General features: G+C 58.3%; 1 protein-coding gene across 1 annotated transcript in view; it reads left to right on the top strand.

Moving 5' to 3' along the window:
• Positions 1-19,178, top strand: part of PITPNM3 (PITPNM family member 3) — an 84,971-nt gene that overhangs the window by 55,144 nt on the left and 10,649 nt on the right. The window contains exons 5-17 of the mRNA XM_028534692.2: positions 388-464; positions 903-1,138; positions 4,208-4,397; positions 4,917-5,039; positions 5,474-5,658; positions 8,157-8,329; positions 9,601-9,771; positions 11,075-11,269; positions 11,780-11,928; positions 14,365-14,481; positions 16,992-17,108; positions 17,469-17,617; positions 17,852-18,001. Of these exons, the coding sequence (XP_028390493.1) occupies positions 388-464; positions 903-1,138; positions 4,208-4,397; positions 4,917-5,039; positions 5,474-5,658; positions 8,157-8,329; positions 9,601-9,771; positions 11,075-11,269; positions 11,780-11,928; positions 14,365-14,481; positions 16,992-17,108; positions 17,469-17,617; positions 17,852-18,001 (2,032 nt within the window). The remainder of the gene's footprint in view (positions 1-387; positions 465-902; positions 1,139-4,207; positions 4,398-4,916; positions 5,040-5,473; positions 5,659-8,156; positions 8,330-9,600; positions 9,772-11,074; positions 11,270-11,779; positions 11,929-14,364; positions 14,482-16,991; positions 17,109-17,468; positions 17,618-17,851; positions 18,002-19,178) is intronic.

Below are 19,178 nucleotides of genomic sequence, written 5' to 3'. Positions count from 1 at the left end.
CCCATGATTCAAGGCTTTGCTGTCTCTCTGATGCCTCTCAAACATACTGAGTGATTTTTTTAAAAAATCTGGCAGCTGTAGTTTGTTGGATGCTTGGCCCAAATTTCTGGCCATTACTGGAGGTGGAAGCGTTCAGACGACCCTTGTACTGTGGTCGTTGTTGAAGGGAAGCAGGATCAGTCCTTTCTAGGATGCCCCTGCTGGCCACTGGGACAGCATCCCCAGTGGCCTCATCCTGCACGCCTTCTTACTTGAGGCGGGGAAAGGGTTGCACGTTGTGTTGAGTCTGGAGACGAGGGCCCGGCAGGGTGCCCCTGTAGCTCCGGACGCTGTCGTTTTGCGGGCCGTGCTCCGCGCCAGCAGAGTCCCCCTCTGTTCCCACGGCAGGAGAGCTGTACCGGGTTTCCTTGAGAAGACAGAAGTTCCCGGCCCAGGGCAGCATCGAGATCCACGAGGACAATGAGGTAAGCCGGCTTTCTGGGGTCATCTGGGCCCCTGCTGTGCTCAGGGTTTTAGGAAGAGCCCTAGATGGACAGGCTGTCCAGTTTCCATCCAGCTGCTCATTTGATGTGCTGTGTGACCCTGGGCAGCATCCTGTCCTGCTCTGGGCTTCTGGCTCCCATAGGAACAAGAAGGGCCTCTTGGGACCCCTCCTGCTGGGACATTGAGGGGCTTCCCTCCTGGCAGCTTATGCCCCTCACTCTAAATGCACAGGAGGTCCCATCCCATGGGGGGCTGGAGAGGTCCCCGACTTGGAGCTGAGACAGGCCGGGCACGGTGCCTGCTTCTCTGGCCACAGCATGTGTGTGTGAGTGTGCATGTGTGTGATTCATTGTGCAGCCCCTCCCCCACCCTATCTCCCTGCTGCCTGTGTCTCTCTGTCCCCACTGTGTCCCTTTCAGGAAGTCGGCCCACAGCGCTCCTGCAAGACGCACGTTCTGCTGCTGGTGCTGCACGGAGGGAACATCCTGGACACAGGCTTGGGGGACCCATCCTGTAAGGCGGCCGACATCCACACCTTCAGCTCCGTGCTGGAGAAGGTCACGCGTGCCCACTTCCCTGCGGCCCTGGGCCACATCCTCATCAAGTTTGTCCCCTGTCCTGCCATCTGCTCTGAGGCTTTCTCGCTCGTCTCCAAGTGAGTCCCTTTCTGCTTGCTGGGACTGGATGGCACTGGTGGTCGGGGGAGGAAGCAGAGGGGCTGTCCCTTCCATGTGGGTACCTGCTGGGCAGGGGGGTACCTGCCCAGCCTCTCTGATCATGAGTGTCACTGGTGGGAAGTGGTTAGCAAGACATCATTAGCATTGTGCCCTGAGTCCTCCCCAGCCTGGGACCAGGCGGTGCCCAGCCCCTGTTGCAGCTCAGATCCACTTCCAGGGCTCAGCGGGCCCTGGTCTCGTTGGCCCAGGTGAGGGGGCTGAGGCCCTGAGAGGTGAGGCAGTGCAGTTTTCTGCAGGGTTGCCCAGCGACGGGGGCCGGGGGTCACACCCAGGCTGCCTCACTCCCAGGCCACGTAATTATGGCCCAGGAGGCAAGTGTGCTCCCGTGGAGGTGGCTCAGGGCGCCGAGGACACTCAGGAAGAGGGCCAGGCGGCTTCCCGGAGGAGTGACTCGGTGTGTGCTGTGACAGCAGCATAGTAAGGTTAAGTGTGTGGTCAGCCTGGATCTGAGTTCCGGCCATGCGCCCTGGGGGCAGCTGTTTAGCCTCTCCCTGTCTGTTTCCTCATCCGTACGGTGGGGATGCTCAAGTCCTCAGGAGGATAACCGCCTCCTAGAGGGGTTTGTTTTTTTTTTGTTTGTTTTTGAGGATTCTGGGTGCCTGTCTACGGGAAGCACCTGGCATGGCGTGGGGCACAGGGAAAGCATGTGGCGGGGATCCGCTGTGACACCGCATTGTGCTCCCAGGGGAGAAGGAGCCCTCTCCACTGGGGGACGGGGCTGGGGAGGGAAGCGTTCCTGACTCCCCGCGGAGAACCTGGACGCCAGGGGGAAGGCAGCATGTGCACCAGGTCCGGGTTCTCCATCCACACCTGCCTTGGTCCCCGTGGGGGGTTAACAGGGAGACCAGGGGCCCCACCAGCACCTGGGGGCCCGTGGGAGACCCCACCCACTGCTCCAGGATCAGGGGGCTCTGTGCTCCCCAGGTTCCTGACCTCTTGAAATAGCCGGGAGCTGGAGGTGGATGCCAGGAGCCAGGGGGAGCCCTGGCTGCTCACAGGTAACATGGGCGTAGGAGGCCTGGGCTCCTGCAGAGGGTGTGTCTCGGGGACCCTATGGCAGACCGTGGGGACTGGAAGCCGGGAACTTTCTGCAGTGAGGGAGGAAAGGGAGGCCAGAGGCACCTCCGTCCTGCCCCTCACTCTCTTTCACGTCAACGTTGCCAGAATCTTGAGGCTTCGAAGAGAGGAGCCCTTACCCAGGTAGTTCTTGGGGCAGGGTAGACAGAGCGTCCCAGGAGTGGCCCTGAACAGGGCTTGGCAGTGCTGTGGGGGGCAGAAGGCCTGTTCCTAGCTTTCTGCTTGGTGGGAGAGCTCAAGTGGAGGGTCTGCCGGGCCTCACTTTTCTGGTCTATGAAAGGAAGGGTTGCCTCTGCCCAGGGAGCAGAGACCTGCCTGTGGTTTATCTGTGCACCAGATCACAGGCAGGACAGATTTCAATCAGAGTTGGAAGCAAGGAAGGAGATTAGTCAGTAGGTCCCCAGCCTGGCTAAGGGCCCAAATGCCGGTGGGATTCTTATTAAACCACAGGGCTGCAGGCCTCACCGCTAGAGTGTCTGAATTGGGCAGGGCAGTCTACGGCCGTACCACCCTGAACACCCCATCTCGTCTGAACTGGGCAGGGCCTGCAGGGCCCTGGAATCTGCTTTGTAACAGATCGATCTGCTTCGTGTGTCTGCCCCGCAGCAGGATTTGGGGAACTGAGCTGGTGGCGGCTCTAGTCCCTTCACACTCCAACAGTCGGAGTTAATTGGGCTCATTCATAATCTATCTCAGGATCCCCCTAGTCCCTCGCTCCCGGGACATCTGACTGCACCCCTCCCCCCCTCACTGCCCCAGCTGTGGCACCCAGTCCAGGCCTGATCTCCAGGAAGATGGATGGCCTGACCACTGAAGGGGACAGCGAGGGGACAGCGAGGGGACAGCGAGGGGACAGCAAGGGGACAGTGGGAAGGAGCGTACTTCTCCCCCAGGCAGAGCCTTGCCAGGCCATCCATCAGCCCTAATCACTGCTGGGAGGGAGCTTTTTCTCAGCTAATTAAAACCTCTTGGCGGCAATCGAGGCCTGTTTCCTCTAATTTGTGTTCTTTGGAGATGAGGAATGGCTGCTGGGCCGGCCTTGCACACCATGAAGTCTCTGTCACCTGCCCAGGGCCCCTGAGCCCTGTCACCTGAACTTAGGCTATGGGGAAAGGGCAGGCTCTGGGTAGAGGTTGGGCAGTCTGTCCCCCTGTGGTCCCTCCTGGCCAGCAGGGTCTGATGCCCCAGGGGGCAGAGGCAGGACAGGTAAGGTGGGAAAGGGGAAGGCAGCTGGGAGCTGGGCCCTGGTGGGTCTGAGCCTCCAGTGGGGAGGCAGGGACGTGAGGGTGGGGGGCAAGTGCAGGGGCTGGACAACCCACTGGTGGTGGGAATGTGACAGGGCAGACTCTCCTTGCCCTTTCCCGAGTCACAGATCTTCCTGCAAATCCCCTGGAGGCTCTAGGTCCTTGTCCCAGGAAGGTGGACACAACACCAAGCCTACAGCTACACGTACACCCCAGGCTGTGACATGCTTGGCACACCCTCTCTCCTCCTTTCCGCTTTCCCCAAAGCCTTCCTCGAGGCCTAGTTCAAACCCCACCTCCTCTAGGAAGTCCGTTATGAGTCCACATCCCCTCCCCAGTCCACACCAGGGCTTCTCCCACAGTCAGGTGTTCTTCGGTGCCACACAGAGCAGGGCAGGTGAGCACTGCTGTCACAAGGCACCCCAGAGCCCGCACTGTGGGAGGTGGACACAGGGCAGTCATCACTGGCTTGACTCGCCACCCCCCCACCACTCCTGCCCCAGCACCTGTGCTTGGTCTCCTGCCTGGGTCCTCGGGAAGGGCCTGGAGTGGACAGCCCAGCTCCTGGCCAGTACACGCTCCCTTCTGCCCAGCCCAAAGCCCCAAAGCCCCAAACCCACCGCTGCGCTGACCCCAGCGGGGCTCACCTTGGTCCCCTGTCTGCAGCCTGAACCCCTACAGCCACGATGAGGGCTGTCTCAGCAACAGCCAGGACCACGTCCCTCTGGCCGCGCTGCCCCTGCTGGCCATCTCCTCCCCACAGTACCAGGATGCGGTTGTCACTGTCATCGAGCGAGCCAACCAGGCCTACGCAGAGTTCCTCAAGTCCCCTGATGGCATTGGCTTCAGTGGGCAGGTAGGACAGCCTGCCCCCTCCACCTCGTCTCGGCCCCACCTGGAGAGGGGCTCGGATCTGCCCAAAGGATCTAGACCAGGCTGTTCAGGACCCACAGTTTTGGAGGCCCAAGGAGGCTGTGGAGAAGATCTTTGGGTGTGTCCTCATTTTACGGATAGGAAAATGGAGGTCAACATCTCCATTCTGACTGTGAGCCCATGCTGATCCCTGGCCCCAGTCTGACCCCTGACCCCAGCCTGGCTCCTGTCCTCAGGTTGACCCTGGCCCTCGTCTGACCCCTGACCTTAGTGTGATTCCTATCCTCAAGCTGACCCTAGCCCAGTCTGACCCCTGACTCTAGCCTAGTCCTGTCCTTAGGCTGGCCCTGGCCCCAGAGTAAGTTTCCTGCCCCCTGTGCGGGCTCTCTCAGGCCTCCCTGGGACAGGTTCCTTGTTCTCTAGGTGACCTGTGCTCTGGACGGGTGTGGGGGTGAGGGGTCAGCAGAGGCCAGGCCCGTAGTCCCAGCTGTGCCTTCTCCAGGTGTGTCTCATCGGGGACTGTGTGGGGGGCCTCCTGGCCTTTGATGCCATCTGCTACAGTGCGGGGCCCTCAGGCGACAGCCCAGGCAGCAGCAGCCGGAAGGGGAGCATCAGCAGCACTCAGGTGCGGCCAGAGGAGGGTGGGAATGGTGGAGGGGTCCGTCCTTGGGAGCAGGGGCCTCTCGGAGGGCGGTTAGTGTTAGCTGTTAATGTTGGCACCATGAAATCCAGGTCGCAAAGTGTTGTATCACCATCTTACACAAGTAGCAAGAGATTACTACCACAGGTGAGGAAAGTGAGGCCCAGAGCGAGCTAATTTGGGGTTGGGTCCCCAGACAGCTGCCCAGGGCCCCACTAAGTTGCCGATTGCTAGGGATGCAGGAGACAGCCCTGTGACTAACCTTGCACCTTGACCGTGTTGTGTCTGTCATGCTTCTTTTGGAAGAGGTGTCACCTCTCACATCTAGAAGAAAGGGTTACTTGTGCCTGGGGGAGGAGGCAGGGCCCCAGAGTCTCCAGTGACTGCAGTGCCGCCCCGCTCTCTCCTCGGCCCCAAAGGACAGCCCGGTTGTGGGGGAGGAGGAATGCAGTCTGGCCGGCAGCAAGCGGCTCAGCAAGAGCAACATTGATGTGTCCACCGTGTTGGAGGATGAGGAGCCCAAGAGGCCGTTGCCACGGAAACAGAGCGATTCCTCTACCTATGACTGCGAGGCCATCACCCAGCATCATGCCTTCCTATCAAGGTAACCACTCCCTGTGCCCCACCTTCCTTCCAGCACAGCATCTAGAGCTTAGAGCACCTTGGCTTAGAGTCACGTGGGTGGCTTAGGACCAGCCCTGTGTCCCGTGTCCTTCCACTGTGGCCCATAGGCAAGTGCAGAGATGGAGGCCATGCCCCATGGGCACTGGGCTGAGACCCAGCACCCTGCACTTTGTCTCTGCTCACCCAACTTTCAGAGAGAGGGGACAGTCAGTCTCGCATCCCTGAGCCTCAGCTTCATCTGCAAAATGGTAAATGCTGCCCAGCCTACTTCACTGCTGGTTTTGAGAACCTAGTGAAGGAATAGATACAGGGTAAGCATGTCTGTGAGCTGCTCCAGGAGTGTGTTCCTACTATTTCTCCAAGGAGGCAATGCAGGCGAGCCAAGTCAGGGCCCTTCCTGGGGCCACACAGCCAGAGCTGGGGCCACACACACACACTTTTACTCGGAGGCCAGGCGGGGCCCTCCACGGAACGTCCACTCTTCAGCCTCCTAGAGAAGACGTGCTCACCGACACGAGCTAGCTGAATTATCAGCACATTCGCCCAGGGTGCACAGGGGCATTGGGTCTAGACCAGGACCGGAAGGGGCGCCTCTGCTTCCGTTCTTCCCCATTCTGTCTCCTCCTTTCTCACCCCAGAGGTGAGCGCCACGAGGCCAGCTCTGCATGTGGAAAATAGACCATCAGTATATGTATTTTTTACATGGTTTGCATTTAGTTTTGCTTTAAAAAACCCCTTATATGGTGATCTTTTTCCCATATAATTAAAAATACTCGGTAGATATTCTTAACAATATTTTGTCGAGTAAATGGAGAACATTTGGACACTTTGGCTGTTTCCCATTCTTCAGAACTATAAATAGCACTCTGGTGGCCGTCTCCGTGCACAGACGCACACGCATGTGTCAGGGCTGTTTTGTTTGCATGGATTTCCGGAGGAGGAATCATTAGGTCAAGGGCTCTGCTTGGTTAGATCTCTGGCTATGTGAAGCCCCTCTGACAGAGTGTTCTTTCGAAAATCGGTCACATTTCAAGTCCAGGGTGCAAGGTGAGATCTCCACATTTCTGGTTCGTCCTTGAAAAACCCTTTAAGAAAGCCCCAGATTCGGGGACTGACAAGAAGTTGGAGGCTTTCAGTGGCGGGTCCAACACCGCCAGCTTTCCCTCTGGTGAAGCGACAGATGGCTGTTTCTTTGGCAATTAAGTAGTTGGCGTGTGTTTGGGGACCAGGCTGTACATGAAGTATGTATTGTTCAACACCAGAGTCATCACCCTCATGGGAAGATGCTCACACTGCAAGGGGCAGAGGGGGTGGGATTCAAGACCCTCGCTCACACACCGTTTCGATGGTGATTTCTACTGTTCCCTTTCTGCTCCAACTGGAGTGTGTTAGTTGGATTTGCTTTTAGTTGATTCATAAATCGTGCAATCCTGCCCTGGCTAGTGTGGCTCAGTGGGTTGGGTGCCAGCCTGCAAACTGAAAGGTTGCCGGTTCCCTTCCCAGTCAGGGCACATGCCTGGGTGGTGGACCAGGTCCCCGGTTGGGGGCATGTGAGAGGCAGTTGTTCCATGTGTCTCTCACACACTGGTGCTTCTCTCCCTCTCTTTCTGCTTCCCTCCCCCTCTCTCTAAAAATAAAGAAATAAAATCTTTTTAAACATCATGTAATCCCACTGGATTGTCTTAAATTCAGATGCCAGCTGGAAGGTTAGGGAGGTCCCCAGTTTTTCTGCCCATCCTGGGTGGCCCGTTCCTGGCCTGTGGCTGAACATCAGCTTGAACTCTCTGGGGTGACGGGTGCCTGGGATGCAAATGACCGGAGCTCGTGTCTCGTCATTCTCTCTCTAAGCTCTGCTTCGTCTGCAGGCTGGCGGGGAGGGAAGACCGAGCTGTTCGCATCTGTGTCTGCGGGTGGCCCGGAACATCAGTTACGACGAAAGGCCTAATCCTGGCAGGTCTGACATCGCCCAGCTGGTCTGTGTACTGGCCAGCTGGGCTTCTGTGGTAGATACTGCAGGAATCCCCAGTGCGGCCATCACAAACCTGGCATGATGGGGCAGGCCTGCCAGTGTGGAGGACGCTTGGGTGTTCTCGGGTTCTCAGCCGGTTTTAGCAAATCAAGCTTTACTGACCATGAGTAGTTGTTTAAGTATCACCTGTGGCCGCTTGCGTGCTACACAACAGAGTTAAGTAGACGTGGTGGACCTCAAAGTCTAAAATATTTACCTCCCGGTCCTTTATGGAAAACCTTGGCTGCCGACCCCTGCCTTAGTCAAACGTTGGCCAGGCCTCGGTGGCCGGTGCTGAGATGGTTGCCAACTGGTATGATGGTGTCCGGTGAGTGGACTCTGACTCTGGGCCCTGCCCAGAGAGGGAGGGCTGTGCTCTCCGCACCCAGACTTGAGGCTCCCTGCTAGGTGAATACTTCACGTCCGTGGTCCTTCCCTAACATGCCCCCGTGTCCTCCCTGCTCCCGCAGCATCCACTCCAGCATGCTGAAGGACGAGGCTGAGCCCCCTGCAGCGGGGGCGCCCCAGCTCCCTGAGGTCAGCCTGGGCCGCTTGGACTTCGACGTGTCTGACTTCTTCCTCTTCGGCTCGCCCCTCGGCCTGGTCTTGGCCATGCGGAGGACGGTGCTGCCCGGGCTGGACGGTGGGTGCGGCTGGGCCTGGGGTCTAAGGAGCCTTGTGTCCTAGGCCTTTTCATGAGCACCTCAAATCAGGGGGCGTGGGGGAGGGGGCAGGTGCGTGGAGGGTCCCAGAGTTGGGGTAGGTGGACAGAGAGAAGAAGAAGCAGGGGGAGGGAGAGGAGGAAGAATGGGGTAGTTCCTCCAGATGGAACAGAGCTGAGGTAGCCTTGGGTGGATTTCACCGTGCATGTCACGTGTCCCTGGATGGTTTGTGGCCCTCTTCTCCAGCTGCCATGCTCTATGGGAAGAGGAACTATCGATATTTACCCTGTTATACTCACCCCTGTGTCCCCAGTGTCCAGGCAGGCACACTGCAGCCCGGCCCACCTTAGTGACCCTGGCACACAGCCAGGCCCGCGCTGTGCCTCTGCCCGGGCAGTGCCCACAGCCCTGAGTGCCGTCCTCCATCCTCTAAAATGCACATGGAGGCGATTTGCATCAGCAGGCCGTTAAGCAATGATTCTGAGGATGCAAGAGTCTGAAGGCACCTTGGAGATGAGCAGGCCAGGGCTTCTCAAACTTGTACCACAGTTTACCTACGGCTTACAATACAGAACAGAGAAACAGGGAGGGGCTCTGCTTGAAGTAGGGAGAGGAAGCAAAACCTCGCAGCTGCCCTCATGTCACTAGGGAGCCCTAGGTCTCCCTGGATGCTGGACAGTCCAGTCCCCAGAAGCAGAGGGACAGGGAGACGCACTGGTGAGGAGGAGGCCTCAGTGGAGACACCTGCTGGTCTGTGAGAGAAGTGTACTGCCCACTCAGGCAATCCGAGACCTCTACCTTGGGCCTAGGAATTGCCTGGGGGCTGGAGGAAGGGGGAGCTGATCCTGACGGAAAGACCTGCAGTAGGCTTCAGAGATCAGATAGCAACTAAGTGAAAGCTGGAAGAATGTATAGGAGTTTGACCAGTGGAGAGAGTGGAAGAAGGGCCCGATGGAAGGAGGGGCAGTTTGAGCAAAGGCACAGGGAAGGGAACACAGTGAGACGGTGCGGGAGTGTCGGGGGTCGCCATGGCGGCAGAGCTGGGTGCCTACAGCCGTGCTCTCACGTGGGGCAGGGTGGCAAGGCCGGGAATGCCGAACTGAACCTGATGGCTTCGATCCTGTTGGTAGCAGGGAGGAGCCATGGCATTTCTTGAGCAGAGGAGTAGGCCACTTGGAACTGCACTCAGGGAAGCCTTCTAAGGCGAAAGGAGCAGGTACCAACAAGGGGCTTCCCCTATGTATTCTCCCAGGAATCCAGGTGCGTCCTGCCTGCAGCCAGGTCTACAGCTTCTTCCACTGCGCAGACCCCTCCGCCTCACGGCTTGAGCCGCTACTGGAGCCCAAGTTCCATCTGGTGCCTCCTGTCAGCGTGCCCCGCTACCAAAGGTTCCCATTGGGTGATGGACAGTCCCTCCTCCTCGGTAGGCTCCCAGGGATGAGAGCTCGTGCTGAGTTGGAGGCTGGGTCCCAGCCAGGTGGCACTGCAGGACCACCATCTCTGGTCTAGCCTTTCCAAGCTGCCAGCTGATGGGGTGACTAGACCCAACTGAACAGGGACGGTGTGCTCTTGGGGGCTAGAGCAGGCAGACAGCTCACTCCCCTGCTTTCCGAGCAGCCCACCTGTGTGAGCACCTGCTCTGTAGGGGGCATCTTGGGGCTCAGAGACCTAGGCTCTGACCCCAATAAGCTCCTGGCTAACCTCTTGGCCAGCATAATACTTGAGCCGTCGGACCTGATTGAGAGCCAAGGGGTTCCGCTGAGTGCTATTTGCCCAGTGGCTAGCCTGGACTCTGGAGGTGCAGAGCAGGGAGTATCTCATCCTGGTGGGCTTCAAGGAAGAGGGGCCTTTTGACCAAAGTATTTGGACAGGTGTGAAGAGCTAGAAGGTGGGGGTTGGGGAAGATCTTCTAGGTAGAGGGAATAGCAGAAGCAAGAGCAGGTGGGTTTGGGGGATGGCCAGTGGCCTCCGGGGCCCAAGTGGGGTGAGCTGGGCATAAACGGGCGTGAGGTAAGGGCAGGCTTCTAACGGACAGTCAGGGCTTGGAGATGAAAGCTCCATACCCCAGAGCCCGTTCAGAGGTTTGGGGCCAGATTGTTGGCAGGACTGGGGTGGGGGATGTTGCTCATTCAGTATTAAAAACCAGCCTTAGTGCATTGTGATGAAAACTTAATTTCCAAAGTCCTGCTTTGTCAGAAGCTTCCACAGATAGAAGAGGCTTTAAAACCTCCCTACCCCATCCTAAAATGGGCCCCTCTCTGCTCAGGGCACTCCTCTGCTCCCAGAGAACATCCTGGCTCCCATGGGGAGTCCCCATTTGCTTCTGGGCTCAGCCACAGTCCTTTGTGGTACAGGAGGGAAGTTCAATACAAGAGCACATGGTTATGGGTCACCCCGTGGTCAGCTGGGCCTTGAGGACACCCTCCCAGAGGCCCCTCGGCAGCTGTGTTAGGGGTAGGAGGGACGGTGGGGACCCAGACTTGTGCCTGCATAACCCACAACATAGAGGGTGTGAATCCCAACAATGCACTGTGGTGGGTTCCGGGGGTGGGGTGAGAAGGGGAGGTTGCCTGTTGGGCAGGCGAGTGAGCAGGGCCAGGGGTGGGCTGTCTCTGAGTGCCCAGCCTCCTGCCCAGCGTGGGGCTGGCACAGCACGGGTTGTGGGGAGAGGAATGGCTCCATTGGAGGCATGCTATTCAGTCCTGACCGTGAGATTCCCCTTCCAGCTGATGCCCTGCACACCCACAGCTCCCTCTTCCTGGAGGGCAGCTCCCAGGAAAGCCCTCGGATTGTGGATGCCCCTGCCTCATCCCCTCAGGCCCCGAGGTCCCAGCGCCCGGGGCGGAGGATGAGCCAGGGCAGCTCCCACAGTGATAGTTCGGAGTCCTCAGACAGCCTGGCCCCTGCTGGAGCCTCCCGCAGTGAGTGAGAGTCTTCTGGGGCCTTCCTTGGGACCCTCCTTTGGGTGGCTACTGGTCTGCTGACAGAGCTGCTGAGGGCAGGGGACGAGGGGTAATGGAAATCCAGACTGAACTTTGACCTCAGAGTGAACTTTGACCTCTGACTGTGGACTGAGCCTTGACATCTCCAGGCATAGACCAAGCTCTGACCTCAGCCAGAGCCCTGATCCCAATATTCCGGTTTCCCACTGGGAACCCTGGATGATCAGCCGCTCTGGGGTGAGACTATGGGTGCCTCCGTGGGTCCCCATTCCCAGGGACAAGTTGACAGCACATGTCCTTGAGGAGGGGTGGGCAGGAGGTGGGAAGGGAAGCAACTTAGGTCCCAGAGCTCATTTTGACCTGGGTGCTCAAACTCGTGCCCCAAGCGGGACACCCACCACTGTGTCTGCACAAGAGGGTCCCGCACTGCCCCTTGGGTACAGGCCACAGGCCGGCTGCTGTGTCCTCACCTCCCTCTCGGCCCCACAGTCACAGCCAGGTGGTGGGGCACCAAGCGCATCGACTATGCCCTGTACTGCCCTGAGGTCCTCACAGCTTTCCCCACCGTGGCGCTGCCCCACCTCTTCCACGCCAGCTACTGGGAGTCCACGGACGTGGTGGCCTTCATCCTGAGACAGGTACTCTGCCCCTTCCTGGGCTCCGCCTGCAGGGCCCCTCTGCAGGGCCCCGTCTTTCTGTGTCTGGAGGAGAGTCTTGCTCTGCAGGTCATGTTGGCCATTGGGAAGTCATGGGAGCCCTCAGCCAAGTGTGTGTGTTGGGGGTGGGTTGGCACAGTCAGACAATGGGTTTTATAAAGAGCACTGGCTTCCAGCTAACGGCCTGGTACTTTCTAGAACATTAAATAGAAACTACCTAGGAGAATGTACCCATGTTTCAACTTGGAGACTGGAGTAATAAATGCCTGCTCCCCTGTGAGCCTCACTGTCCTCCGCTGTGAAAGAGGGGCCAGTGCCCGAGGCAGAGCCTGAGGGAAGAGGTGGAGAGGCAGAGAGGTGGTGCGGTGTGGGTCACGTGCAACCTCCATGGACAAGGTCAGGAGTTTGATGTTATGCTGGGTCTAATCAGAAGCTGTTGCAGGATTTTGAGCAAGGAACGGATATCAGCTTTTATGGATTTTTACAAGGAAGGCCCATTGCCATTTGGGGGAGAGACATGAAGGCAAGCATAGAAGCCCAAGTTCAAGATGGTGGCATGGGCTGTCATGCTGGCGGTGGAGGTCTGAGGAGCTGGGGTGGAGTGAGGTCTGCGTGGTGGTGACAGGACTCACTGGTGTCTGAGCTGCAAGGGAGAGGGGGGCCAGCGGGTCCAGTTACACTTGAATATTTGGGTAGTGCCATTCCTTAGGGTGGGGGAGAGCAGGGCTGGGGTGGGCGTGGACCCAGGAAAGTGAGACGCCTGTTAGGTGTTGAGAAGGAAGGTGAGTAGAAACTCTGGAGCTTAGGGGAGATGCCAGGCTTACAGATAAGAAAGTGGGGTCGTCAGTGCTTGGATCACATTTAAAGCCAGTGACAGGCAGGATGCTCCGGTTTTGACACCAGTTCCAAGGCGTGGTCTCTCCCCCACACCGTGCAGTGTAGCACCCCCAGCCAGGTGTTGTTCAGTTCAACTCCGATCCCACAGGGTAGTGGTCCAGACCCACAAGTGGGCCCCCACCCCTCAGGTGGCAACTGCAAGTCCAGGCTGTCACCTGGACTTCTGACCAATCAGAGATTCTGAGGCACCCCCACCTTGGGCTTGATAAATTTGCTAGAACTCTGTGAGCTGCTCTAGCAAATCAGGAGAATAAGGAGAAACATTTTCCTTGTTAGATTACTAGTTTATTATAAAAGGGTGCAGCTCAGGAACAGCCAGATGGAAGAGAAGCCTAGAGCGAGGTGTGGGGAAATGCATGGAGCCTCCCCGACCTCTCTAGGGATTCTTCTCTTCCCAAATCTCACGTGCTTGCCAGGCCAGAAGCTCTGTGAACCCCCTTTTTGGAGGGTTATTTTTGAGACTTTATTATGTAAGCATGATTGATAAAATCATTGGCCACGGGCGGTGGGTGCAACATTCAGCTGCTCTCCCCTCTCTGGAGGTTAGTGGTTGGGACTGAAAGTTCAAACCCTCTCTTCACCTGGTTGGGTGCCTTGGCAACCAGCCCCCCAAAATTACCTCACTAACATACCAAGAGACACTTCTGTTGCTCTAATCACTTAGGAAATTACAAGGGTTTTAGGAGTTCTATGTCATAAATGGGGAAAAAACTCCCAAATATGTATTTCTTATGATGACCCTAACACCACACCTAATGCGGGAATTCCCACGGGATGGAGAAGATCAAGGGTGAGTCCTGCAGCTCCACAGGGAGAGAGGAGTAGCGACAGAGGGTGAGGTCAGGGCCCCAAGGTCAGGGAAGAGCCGAGAGAGGGGGGATGGGAGTGGACCTTTGAACTGGGTGGGGTGGAGTCGTGGGCGGGGCTTTGGCAGGAATGGCTTCAGTGGGGCAATGGGGACAGAAGCCTGACTGGAGTGGGAAGTGGGGGAGAGGCAGGTAGGGAGGGGTTGACAGCTAAGGGAGAGCCGAGAGGGGTGGCGGTCACTGGAGAGGCACCACGGGTCCCAGGGAGGGTTTTCTTTTTTAAGGTGAGCACGATCACTGCATATTTTTATGCAAAAGAGAAGGGTCTGGTGGCAAGGGACTAACCTGTCCCTTTGAGGGAGAGGGTGTGCTGCCCGAGCGAGGATCTTATGTGGGCAGGAGCTGGGGTCAGGGCTTCAGCTGGCCTTAGGTGGCGTCACCTCGGGTCTTGGGAGGGAAGGCAGAGAATGGGTACTCACTCAGGTAGCTGTTACGTCTGGGTGCCCAGGCCGGAGAGCGTTTGTGGGACTGTGCTCTGGCCCCGGCTGTCAGGACAGGTGGGCAGGGACATGGGTCCTGGGGCCTCTCCAGCCTCCCGGGATGTGGGGAGGCTCAGAGGAGGGCCTTCTGGTCACAGGAGGGTGGGCCCGACACCCTGGGAAGGAGGGGGAGGGGCTGAGGTGGCCTGACCTGGAGCCCTGCCCCCTTCGGTCAGGTGATGCGCTATGAGAGCACTAACGTCCAGGAGAGCGCTGGCTTGGATCCTGCCGCGCTGAGCCCCGCGAACCCCCGAGAGAAGTGGCTTCGTAAGAGGACCCAGGTCAAGCTGCGGGTATGTGCTGGCCAGAGTCACCCACTGGTTGTGAGTGGGCTTGGGGAGGTGGGGCTGCCCCTGGGGCTGGCGCATGTGCATGGCAGGCGAGGCCTTGGGTTTGCCGCTCAGAGCCGAGTGTCCCGCGTGCTGGGTTTCCTGCTTCCATGAGGCCCGTGGCGCTGCAACGGGGTTGGGGCAGGGGGGGGGTGTCACACGTGAGACGGGAGAGCTGGTTCCAGGTGGCCTGGCTCTGCAGGAGCCCCGAGAATGGGGGTCCTGGGCACTGGGGCCGGTGAGATGCCAATTCTGGAGCAACTGCTCTGTGCCGGGCCTCTGTAGATGTGGATGTGAATCTCGAAGAGTCCCGTTCCTGACCACGGGGTTGATGGTCTGATTCGCCACGTGTGGCCTGGAGACACGCTGGCCCTGACAGAGGGGGCACGGGTCAGGGAGAGGGCGGAGAGAGGAGCCGCGGGGGGGGCCCCCCACCCCGCGCAGGGCTTCCCAGTGGGGCCGCCTCTGAAGGGGCTGAGGTGTAAGCAGGAGTGTGGGTGTGCATTTGTTTGCTTAATCAGGAGACGATCTGCAGGCCCACTGAGGCCCAGGCCCTCTTCCAGAGGGAGAGTGGAGAGCGGGGATCTACAGCCGCTGCCACGGGGGCACCACCGGTCGGGTGGGAGGGCAGGCGTGGGCACTGCAGACAGCCCTAGAAGGGAGAAGGGGATCGGTGCCCCGTGAACTGACTCTTCTTTTTGGACATATATATATTGAGATATAACTCGGGTGTTAATTATACAATTCGCCCACTTAAAATTCAATGGATTTCAGTGTATTCACAGATACGCACCCTTGCATGTACAGTCAACTTTAAAAGGTTTTCATTACCTCGAAAGGAAACTCCTTACCCTTTAGCTATCATCCCCTCCCCCACCCCATCCCTAAGCAACCAGGAGTCCACTTTCTGTCACAGCAGATTTGCCTGTTCTGGACGTTTCACGTGAACAGGACAACACCACATCATCTCCCATTCGCCCCGGCAGTGCATGGGGGTCTGATTTCTCCACAGCCTTGCCCGTACTCACTACCGTCTCTGATGCTAGTCACCCCAGGGGGCCTGAAAAGGCATGGCATGTGGTTTTGGCTGGCATTGCCATGATGACTGGTTAGGTCGAGCACCTTTCCACGGGTTTGCTTCCACGAATGAGCTCTTCCCACTCCATGTTCCTGTAAGGGGGCCCGTGTCCCGCCCTGGACAGAGTGTCTCTAGGGCCGGGTCAGTGGCTGGTTCCTCTGTGTCCACAAAGCCCAGCAAAGGGACCTGTGTGGTGAGGTGACTGCAGATGCTTGTTGACTTGCTCTAAAATACCATGGAGTGGAGAGGAGGTAGCGGCCACCTTTGGGGAGCCTGAGCAATGTTTCTCGGGGGGACAAAGCTGAGCCAGCTCCCAGGGGAGGGGCTGAGTATTGGTGCAAGAGGCCAGCGATGGCATGTGCCGTGGGGGGCCGGTGTGAGCCAAGGCCTGGATGCCACCACTGAGCCGTCCTGCAAGGACTGGAGGGGCTCAGAGGGCAGCAGCGGAATGAAGATTGAAAAGGTCACTGGGCACGGCTGTGGTGCTGAGCTCGGGGTTTGGGCTCCATCCGGAGGGCACTGGATGTCAACCGCCTTGTGCTTTATAGAGACGACGGGTCTGCCTTGGGGTCCTCCTTGGGGCCTGTTTTTGAATAAGGAGCTTCAGTGAGAAGCTATGAGCAGAGTGCAGGCGGGAGGTCACCCAGGTGTCGGGGGAGATGCCAGGTGGGCGGTTCTGTGAAGGAAGGGCCAGTGGAGGCCTTCGAGCTGCAGGATGAACTGAAACCAGGAGTGAAGAGGGGCGAAGGTGCTGGGATGGTTACAAGTAACATGAGGCGACGTCTGGAATGTGGGATGGCTCCAGAATCACCTGGGGGCGGGGCTGGCATGGGGACTCAGCAGGGCAGGAAGCCGGAGTGGCCACGAGTGGGTGAGTGGGGAGGGGCTGGTGTCGGGCACAGGAGACCTGGTTACACTGTTCCCTCTACTCATGTACGTTTGAAACCTTCCGCTAAGAGCAGACGGGTGGCAAATGGCCGTCAGACGTGAGTAGGGGTGTGGAGGGAAGGGGCGAGGGTGACTGCCAGTGTCCGGCCTAGGGACCAGGAGGATGACCTGCTGTGCAGACCAGAGGCCCCTCAAGGCTGTGGGGGAGGATGGAGAGCAGAGAATGCTCATCTCCAGGACCCCGGCGCTCCTTGGGGACAGCATGAGGGTCTAAGTGTCTGTTTTTCTCCTGGGTTCCGTGGGAACTGACAGTCACCCTCGCCTCTTCCCTCCACACCCCTACTCACACTCGACAGCCACTTGCCACCCATCTTCTCTTAGTGGAAGGTTTCAAAAACTTGCATGACGAGGCAGGTCCGTGTCCCTCCAGCCAATCCTGAGGACAATGTAATGAAAATGCAAGTCCCAGCCCCATTTGCCAAAGCTGAGCTGGGTTCTGTGCTTCCAGAACGTCACCGCTAACCACCGGGCCAATGATGTGATCGCTGCCGAAGACGGCCCCCAGGTCCTGGTAGGACGGTTCATGTACGGGCCCCTCGATATGGTGGCTCTGACAGGAGAGAAGGTACAGAGGCTGGGCCGTCCCCTCCTTGGCCGACCACAGGTGCACCAGGTGCCTCGTGGTCCCACACGGCATGGGGCTGAGGACTCTGGGAGGGCTGAGCTGGGAGACACTCGCCCGGCTGGGGGTGGGGGCCAGGGAGCGCAAGCTGGGAGCCAAAGCTAGGAGGACGGGATGAACTTGGTGGGTGTGGAAGGCCAGTGTGGCTGTAATGGAAGGAGAGAGGATGGGAGGAGCCAGGGAATATCAGGCAGGACCCCACGCTCCAGCAGAGGGTCCCCTGGCTGAGCCCCTAAGCCAAGCACACAGCCATCCACTGCCCCCAGCTGTCAGTGAGTCCCCTGGCCCCCTCGCTGCCTCCAGGTGGACATCCTGGTGATGGCAGAGCCGTCCTCGGGCCGCTGGGTGCACCTGGACACGGAGATCACCAACAGCAGCGGCCGCATCACATACAGCGTGCCGCGGCCCCGGCGCCTGGGTGTGGGCGTCTACCCCGTCAAGATGGTCGTCAGGTGAGACCCAGCACACCTCTCGTGGTGGTCCCACCTGTTTCCATGGCCCTCCCAGCCCAGCCTTTCCACACGACGGCTCTCTGTGGGGACTCATCCTGTCCGTGGGCAGAGAGAAATGACAAGGTCATCACCAGGTTCTCTTTGACCCTGGGCCCCAGACGGAGCTCCATCCGTCCCCAGTGGTGCTGACCTCTGGCCTCAGGCCAACTCCTGACCCCAGGCGGTGCCTTCTAGGGGTGACCAGACCTGCGCGATGAGCTACCTCACGGTGCTGCCCCGCGGCATGGAGTGCGTGGTGTTCAGCATCGACGGGTCCTTTGCAGCCAGTGTGTCCATCATGGGAAGTGACCCTAAGGTCCGGCCAGGGGCAGTGGACGTTGTCCGGTGAGTGCTACCCCCCTACAAGGGACATGTTCCCCCTGAGCAGGAGCCAGCAGACCCAGGGGGCATGGGTGTGTTTCCTCTGGTTTCCTCTAGGAATCCCACTGGCCTCTGGGCCAGGAGCGGCGAGTCCTGGCTTCACCTCCAATGTTAATTTACTGAGCGTCCTTGAGGTCCTCCCGGCCGCTTTCTAGACCCTGGCTCCTCATTTATTCTAACACCATCCCAGCTCTCTCCACAGTGAGCCGGCCCTGGTCTCGCACATTCTGACCCCAGTCAAAATGAAATTGGCGTGTTCTGATGATCTCTTGCTGTGTAACAAATGGCTCCAAACTTAATAACTTAACATAATAATTTATTATTCTGTCTCACAGTTCTGCAGATTGACTGGGTTCTTTGGAAAGGTTCTCCCGTGGGGTCTCTCTAGCAACCTCAGTAAGAAGGGGGTCTGGGCTGGTGGTCAGCTGGGCTCCACTCAGCTGGGTGGGTGTTCAAGAGGCCTGGCGTCTGAATGCGTCTGTTGCTCCTCTGGGTCACTCTGTCTCTCCACACGGCTGCTCCCTGGGCCTAGCCTGGGAGCTCTCAGACTGTTCCAACTTTGTACAGTGCGCTGGCTTCCCCTGGCTCCCAGACACCCGAGTGGGAGCTGCAAGCCCTCTTATGACCCAGCCTCGGGAGTCACAGTGCCCTGTCTACTGTGTTCCATTGGTTATAAGCTAGTCACAGGATCAGCCCAGATTCAAGGGCAAGGGGCCACATACAGGTATGAATACAGGGACCCTTGGCTCACTTAGGGGCCATCGTTTGACACTAGCTAATGTGCAGGGCTAATTGAGACATGGGAGCTATTCCAGCTAGTTGGAGAAAGCAGAGTAGGCTTCCTGGGAGAGGTGGCATTTGAGATAGCCCCTGAAGGAAGGATATATATGTATGTATTTCCAATCATGCCATTGTACAAATATGAGCAAATGGAGAAAGGTGAAAAGAAGAATATCTATTGATTTAGACAGGCCAAGAAGGAGGACACAAGGTGACGAGGTCAGGGAAGACCAGAGCATGCGTGGAGAGCAGGTGGGACAAGCTCAGGGAGGTTGGATTTTGGAGAACAATTTAGGACAGGGCAGGAGTGTGGCTGGAAACACCTCCTCCCAGGGCTAGTGCATTGCTGAGAGGGGGAGGG

The sequence above is a fragment of the Phyllostomus discolor genome, chromosome 8 (assembly GCF_004126475.2).
Source record: "Phyllostomus discolor isolate MPI-MPIP mPhyDis1 chromosome 8, mPhyDis1.pri.v3, whole genome shotgun sequence".
NCBI classification, from domain to species: Eukaryota; Metazoa; Chordata; class Mammalia; order Chiroptera; family Phyllostomidae; genus Phyllostomus; species Phyllostomus discolor.
The sequence above is the reverse complement of the archived record's forward strand: the minus strand, read 5'-3'. Positions and strand labels throughout refer to the sequence as shown.